At 42.1% G+C, this 8,098-nt stretch overlaps 1 protein-coding gene across 1 annotated transcript in view; it reads left to right on the plus strand.

Annotated features, from left to right (window-relative positions):
- KCNB2 (potassium voltage-gated channel subfamily B member 2) overlaps positions 1-6,426 on the plus strand; it is a 405,284-nt gene extending 398,858 nt beyond the window's left edge. Inside the window, exon 3 of the mRNA XM_055286489.2 lies at positions 4,021-6,426. Within this exon, the coding sequence (XP_055142464.1) occupies positions 4,021-6,177 (2,157 nt within the window). The 3' untranslated portion in view covers positions 6,178-6,426. The remainder of the gene's footprint in view (positions 1-4,020) is intronic.
- Positions 6,427-8,098: the final 1,672 nt, after the last annotated feature.

Consider the following 8,098-nt stretch of genomic DNA (forward strand, 5'->3'; position numbering starts at 1 on the left):
GAGGCACAAGAATCACTTATGTCTGGGAGGTGGAGGTTGCAGTGAGCCAAGATTGTGCCACTGCACTCCAGCCTGGGCAACAGAGCCAGACACTGTCTGAAAAAAATCAGAAAAAAAAAACACCTGAGACAGTGAGATTCCAACCTGTGAATGGTTGTGGTAAGTGAAGCAATACCTAAGTGTTCCTGGACCAAACCAAGGGTGAGGCTGCTTATTCTCATGGCCCAATAATGAAATGCAGAGGAACTGGGAAAGGAGAGAGTTTATTTCTGTAACCAGGTACAGGGAGAAAGCCTGGAAATTATCCCCAGACCAACTCAAAATTACAGTTTTCTAGAGCTTATATATCTTCTAAGCTATATGTCTACGTGTAAGTGTGCATTCATCTAAAGACATAAGTGATTAACTTCTTTTAATCTGTAACAAAGGCCTGAGTCCTGAAGACCCTCCTCTGGAGCCTCAGTAAATTTACCTAATCTAAATGGGTCCAGGTGCTGGGGTGGTTACCCTTGTCTCCTGCTAAATCACAGAAGTTTGGGGAGTTCCTTCAGACCCCCAGAAAACTTGTTTGTGGAGACCTGGGGAGTTCCCTTAGACCCCCAATAAAACTTGTTTAATCCTAAACAGGTCCTGTTAAGAATTCCTTCATTATCTTGTCATGCTTCAAGGCCCAGGAAAGGCCTGGGCAAAACTCTTGGTGGGCTTTTGTTACACTCCAACCTTTATATAAGGGCATTGGCTCTTTCAGCTTTTAGTATATAACTTAACCACTCGGTCAGCACTGAAACAATTGTGGAGGCCTGCGTTAGTGGGACCTGGCTTGCCATATAAGTGCCATAAGAGCTTGCTATAAAGTAAATATTCATGTTTTGAAGTGCATCCTCAAGCTTAAAGCAAAATTTCACATTTATTATATTTACTGTGTTAAAAAAAAACTCTACAATAAGACAATAAACTTGCATTTGGCTCATTGCACCACACATCACCTTGGTATTTATTGAATCATTTATCTAAAGTGCTGTCTTTCTGGGAGAACTCCAAGCTTCACAAGATGTTTAAAATAAGTCCTTCCTCTAAACTGAGAGCAAATGGGTTTTGACAAATTGTATTTTAACATGAGACAGATAATAATGCGCTTCAGTATCTGTGGTTCTCTTTAACGTGAATGTGGAATGGGTAAGGGCTTGAACGATTAGTTTTTCCTTTAGTAACTATTCGTCTTCAAGAATGTGCCCTAAGTCCTGTTGTGCATATGCTAAATTTCCAAGTGTTAAAGTGGTCATATTTGTTAAGCTGTGGTCAACTAGAGAATAGACTACAGCAGGACTCTACTATGTTTCATCATCATTTCCCAAAATTAGCTGCAGAAGAAAAGTGACCTACAGTCTAGCTCTGATTGTGGAATCAAGGACTGAAGGCCCCCTTGGACCTTTCACTTTATCCTTTGCCAAAAGGTGGAAGACAATAGAATGGATTCATTTGTATTTCTACTTCTCTCCTCTCTTTGAAGTGATAAACACACATCAGTAAAATGCATTCAAAATTAACAAATGAACAGATTAGATATGGAAAATCTAGAGTATGGATTGTCAGTACAAGAAGAATGGCAGTAATCCCAATACTTAAAATGCCCAAAGATGTATTAGCAACGGCGTGACCTCCCAAAAAATATCTTGGTTCCTTATGATAAGAGCATAGAAATGGATGGGATCTGAGCACTGATTTTTCAGGAATATTTTAGTGGCAGAATATTGTACATGTTACCCTGCCATTGGCTTCTGAGGGTAGGGATTCAAGGTGAGCATTCCCAACTTGCCTTTAAAAACCATATGAATCTATTAGCCAGGGATTTATCTAAATCTTCTCAAGGGAGTTTCTAACTTTAGCCTTCACAGCCTCTTAGATGAGTTAAAGAGGACCTTTATTTTTCTATTGTGATTCACTGATCCATATTTTTAAAGAAAATTCTGAAGCACTCTCAAGTAGAAAGTATTTAACCTAGTTCTAAGAAAAAAAAGTATAAAACACTAATAATAAAACACTGCACTTTAAGTTAAAGGTCCATAAATCTTTATTTACTCTACAACACATTCTGAAATGCATTATACTATTGTTTCACTTTATAGCAATTTAAGGAGGAAAGATGGAAGCTGGAAGAAGAGGAAGAAGAAAACAATGAAAGATATAAAGGGGCCAGGCACAGTGGCTCCCAGCACTTTGGGAGGCCAAAGCAGGTGGATCACAAGACCAGCCTGGGCAGCAGGGCGAAACCCCATATCTACTAAAAATACAAAAAAATTTAGCTGGGCATGTGGTGCATACCTGTAGTCCCAGCTACTCAGGTGTCTGAGGTCAAGGCCAGAGGATCGCTTGAGCCTGGGAGGCAGAGGTTGCAGTGAGCTAGTGAGCCAAGATTGCACCACTGCACTCCAGCCTGGATGACAGAGCAAGACCTTTCCCGCCTCACCCCTCTGCAAAAAAAAAAAAAAAAAAAAGTAAAGGAGGCATAAGAGGAGAAAGGAGGAAGTGAAAGGAGAATAACCCAGAAGTGGAGAAATTTAGAGATATTAAAAAGAAGAAAATGCAGGGAGGAAGAAGTAAGAAGTCCTGATGTAAACTAATTTTTTAACAATCTAATGTGCACTGAGCTGTGTGGTGTCGTGGTGTCAAAGTGTCTAATCACTGCCCTTTGAAATGTTTACTAGATGCTCAACCTCTAAATGAAACAGTCACTTCAGAATATTTTTCTCAGTGCTACATATGGTAACTGAAACCAATGACACCTCCCAAGGTCACTGGCAAAGGTCAGATGAAACCAAGCCAGACCTAATCTAGGTAAGAGAGGTTTCCTGCTCCACCAAGAATTGAGTATACTAAATACACAATTTAAGCAAAGAAGCACTTCCTTTGCCTTACCCTCAAATCTTCATCCTTCTGCTTGCCCCATAAATCTAGAACACTTGGATTTGGTGAGAAAATCCCCACTTGGGCTATCTATGTCCTATATGGCTTTACAGATATTCCACATACCTGTCCTTGGCCTTTGTCCTTCCAGACTGCAGTTCTGGGTCATTTCATTTATTTAGTGATGTCTGTGTACCACTTAATTTTTATAACAGCTGCGAAGTAGCTATGATTGTTGCCTTTGTTCGACAGATCTGTGCTTTGAGACAGAGAGGTTAAATAACTTGCCCAAGGTCACCCAATAAGTGGTAAGCCAGGGTCAGAGCTCAGACTGCCTGACTCTAAAACCCAGTCACTAGTCCTCTCCTTACTTCATTCTAAGCTCTTCCTCTTTCCTTCCATGTCTGACATCACGCCCCCTGGAATGTCAGCCCTGCACTGAAATCATCAGGGATGTTCTTCAGACTCTTCTTTATGAAACCTCCCTGCACTCTGTGAAGTTAGCATATAATCTTCCTTTTCCACATGATGCTGGCCAGAAGTCCACACATCTGAGGACAAAGGCCATACTGACTTGGTTCTGATGTCAGTGCTTGCCACGTGAATAGTATCTGTTCTTAGAAGAAGCATTGTTGTACTGAGTGCCATGTTCTCTCTTCAGGTGTCGGTCTGAGTTTATATTTTTAATTGTAGAATGAAATTCCTAGTGATCATCGATTCTGTGTAGCGTATGTGGCATGTCAGACAATTCCCTTAACGAAGCACAAACCATGTGGTTAAGAGAGAAAAATTACAGATAACTAAGAGAGGAGAGATAATTACTCCCCCAAAAACTATTCCAGCCATATGTGGCCGTCATCCAAATGGTCGATGCCCATACACATGTTCCTAAGAACAATGAGTGTGGAGGGGGGAATGGAATTTAAATATACATTGGGCTTCTAAGTGAAGGATTTGTGTTAGTTAGGGAATTTTAAGTTGTAAAATTACCTTCTTATAATCTTCTTGGAAGAACTTGGAGCATTCCATGTTAGTTAAAGAATCACCGACCCAACTGTCTCCTAGCTGCCTAAGCAACTAAGAGGATTTGCTGACTTGGACTTTTCTCTTTTCCAGATCCTGGCCATCGTGTCTATCCTGTTCATCGTGCTTTCCACCATTGCTTTGTCTCTCAACACGCTGCCGGAGCTGCAGGAAACGGACGAATTTGGACAACTCAATGACAACCGTCAGTTAGCACACGTGGAGGCTGTGTGTATTGCCTGGTTTACCATGGAGTACCTTTTGCGATTCTTATCCTCACCAAATAAATGGAAGTTCTTCAAAGGCCCACTGAATGTCATTGATTTGCTGGCCATCTTGCCGTACTATGTCACCATTTTTCTCACGGAGTCCAACAAGAGCGTGCTGCAGTTCCAAAACGTGAGGCGCGTGGTCCAGATCTTCCGAATCATGCGCATCCTCAGGATCCTGAAACTCGCCAGGCATTCAACAGGCCTGCAGTCTCTGGGTTTCACCCTTAGGCGGAGTTACAATGAACTGGGCTTGTTGATATTGTTTCTGGCCATGGGGATAATGATATTTTCCAGCCTGGTATTTTTTGCTGAGAAGGATGAAGATGCTACCAAGTTCACCAGTATCCCTGCATCATTTTGGTGGGCCACCATCACCATGACCACTGTTGGCTATGGTGACATTTACCCTAAAACATTACTAGGGAAAATTGTGGGAGGCCTGTGCTGTATTGCTGGGGTTCTGGTTATTGCCCTTCCTATCCCAATTATTGTGAACAATTTTTCTGAGTTTTACAAGGAGCAGAAACGCCAAGAGAAAGCAATTAAAAGGAGGGAAGCTCTTGAGCGGGCCAAAAGGAATGGAAGCATTGTTTCTATGAACTTAAAAGATGCCTTTGCTCGAAGTATGGAACTGATAGATGTGGCTGTTGAGAAGGCCGGAGAGTCCGCCAACACAAAGGACTCCGCCGACGATAATCACCTGTCGCCAAGCCGGTGGAAGTGGGCCAGGAAGGCTCTGTCAGAAACAAGCTCCAACAAGTCTTTCGAGAATAAGTACCAGGAGGTTAGCCAAAAAGACTCCCACGAGCAGCTGAACAACACGTCTTCCTCCAGCCCACAGCATCTGAGTGCCCAGAAACTGGAGATGCTATACAATGAAATCACCAAGACACAGCCTCATTCTCACCCAAACCCAGACTGCCAAGAAAAGCCTGAGAGGCCATCTGCATATGAAGAAGAGATCGAAATGGAAGAAGTGGTGTGTCCACAGGAGCAGCTGGCCGTGGCACAGACCGAGGTCATTGTGGACATGAAGAGCACCTCCAGCATCGACAGCTTCACCAGCTGTGCCACCGACTTCACAGAGACAGAGAGATCGCCACTGCCGCCGCCCTCTGCCTCTCACTTGCAGATGAAGTTCCCAACCGACCTCCCAGGGACAGAAGAGCACCAAAGAGCTAGGGGCCCCCCGTTTCTAACTCTATCCAGAGAGAAAGGGCCTGCTGCCAGGGATGGCATGCTGGAGTATGCCCCAGTCGACATAACTGTGAACCTCAATGCCAGTGGCTCTCAGTGTGGGCTACATAGTCCTTTGCAGTCTGACAATGCCACCGACAGTCCTAAGAGCTCTCTAAAAGGCAGCAATCCACTAAAGTCCAGATCCCTCAAAGTGAACTTTAAGGAAAATAGAGGCAGTGCACCACAGACCCCGCCCAGCACAGCCAGGCCACTGCCAGTCACAACAGCTGACTTTTCGCTCACCACCCCACAGCACATCAGTACCATCCTCTTAGAAGAAACCCCCTCCCAGGGAGACAGACCCTTGCTGGGCACTGAGGTTTCAGCGCCTTGTCAGGGACCTTCCAAAGGGCTGTCCCCCAGGTTTCCCAAGCAGAAACTGTTCCCTTTCTCTTCAAGAGAGAGGAGGAGCTTCACTGAAATAGATACTGGTGAAGACGAAGACTTCTTAGAGCTCCCAGGGGCAAGAGAGGAGAAGCAGGTGGACTCCAGCCCAAATTGCTTTGCAGATAAGCCTAGTGATGGGAGAGACCCTTTAAGAGAAGAGGGCAGTGTGGGCTCTTCCTCCCCACAGGACACAGGTCACAACTGTAGGCAAGACATTTACCATGCTGTGAGTGAAGTCAAAAAGGACAGTAGTCAAGAAGGGTGCAAGATGGAAAATCACTTGTTTGCACCAGAAATTCATTCCAACCCAGGAGACACAGGTTATTGTCCCACACGTGAAACCAGCATGTGACTAGTTACAAAAGCAATAAATTGAAAAAAAAAAAAAAAAAACTTGTTTCTTACAAATGCGGTTAATAATGCCTGTGAACTAAAAAAACGGGAGGCCCTCCCCAAAAAAAGTGCATAAAATGTTATTTTTGCATGGCATGAACAGTTTAGCTTAAGTACTGTTTAAATAAAGAGTCAAGACTACATTTTGTAACAAACCAACAAAAATGACTGAAGAACAGTGAACAAATAAAAAGAGCTCTATTAGGAACCAGTATTCTGCAATGTCTGACATTTTCGATCCTTTCATTTCAAATTGTAGGCCAATTTTCAAGTCTTAACGTTTATTTTACAATGAAGCTTAGAATTTTCACATGAAAGGATGAAATGTCATCGCATGCATTCATAATTATGAGGAATAAGGTACTGTGAGCTTGCAAAATGCATAACTTTGTAAATAATGGGGCCTGGATGCAAAAGTGTCATGAACACATGGAAACAAGTTTCTGAGACACAGGTATTTCCTTCACAGCTACTGCCTGGAGGAGCTGTACAGACTTCCTGTTGCAAAATTGCAACCTCTCCTTAAACCATCTCGCATATCTTGCTTTGAGTTATAAAGCTCTTTAAAGTACATTTGTTTAAAGGAATACAGTATTTTTTTATTTATTTGTGATATAATTTATAGGCTGCATTTTACTTTTTTGCTTCTGCTTAGTTGTGGCATTTGTGATTCATTTATAAATCATAGACATGGGCAAGATTTAATGACCAGATATCAAAATATTTGAAATTTTGCCAATAAGTTATATGTCATGCCACAGCCAATTACAGAAATGCATTCTTTAAAAACCTGAAATTATTTAAAAGGTTATATCATACACTTAAATGTTTTTAATGGCAGTCTACATTTGGAAATTAGTTCTGTCAAAAAATTTGGCCACCTAAAGATGACTGTATTTTCCACTTGTATCCAACATAACATAACCTTTTCTAACTAAAGTTCTAAAAATAGAATACAGATATGCCAAAATGGAAATTCCAAAAAGTGACTTGACAAACTAAAAGCAGAGTCATTTCAGTGAGATTGCCACCGCCACTCATAGAGTTGGCTGGGAAATGAGTTACTACGAAAAGAGCCCAGGCGTGGTAATGGGTCACCCTATATTTCTCAACATGGGATGAGAGGTGGGGGGACTCCGCAATGTGTGGGAGGAAGTTGTTCTTTTTGCAGGATATGAATTACAGAACCCAGAGCACAGATGGCAGTCACACCCTCCTATAATTACAGCAACTAGAAACACCCCCTTGCATTTCCAACCTTTTCAGGGGGTGGTTGGGACTCTCTTTGTCCAAAATGACTTTCAGTATTTTTGACTGGGAGCAGTGAAATCCAGAGCAGTGAAGGCACTGACCAGAGATTGCCCTGTTGGTGAAGTCTGTGCTAGAACCCGGGTCATCATAATTCACTTTGCTTCACAGGAATCAAGGCTCTGGTCCAAATTTGCAACCACCAGATGTGTGATTCTAGGCAAGCCTGTACAACCTTTCTTGGTCTCAGTTTTGCCCCAGTAAAAATCAAGACAAAATTGTCTCCAAGGTCCCATAAGACTTTAATATGATTCCTTGGTCTCCCAGGAAGGTCCAGATTTTGCCTCAGCCTAATGCACTTTGTACATGTCTGTGTGTGTGTGTGTGTGTGTGTGTGTGTGTGTGTGTGTGTGTAAAATTCAGGGAAATAGGAAGATGCTGGGCCAAATTTAAAGCACAATTCATGTTTAAAGAAAAAAATTCTAAATTTTATTTTATTTTTAAAAGGAAAAAATAGCCCAAATATTTAGACTCTTATTTAAGGTTTTAAAGAAAAACATTTCTTTATTAACAGAATCTGGTCATTATATCTCAGATAAGAAAACACCTTTTGATCTTAGTTGAAACACAAG

Source organism: Symphalangus syndactylus, chromosome 7 (assembly GCF_028878055.3).
Source record: "Symphalangus syndactylus isolate Jambi chromosome 7, NHGRI_mSymSyn1-v2.1_pri, whole genome shotgun sequence".
Classification (NCBI taxonomy): domain Eukaryota; kingdom Metazoa; phylum Chordata; class Mammalia; order Primates; family Hylobatidae; genus Symphalangus; species Symphalangus syndactylus.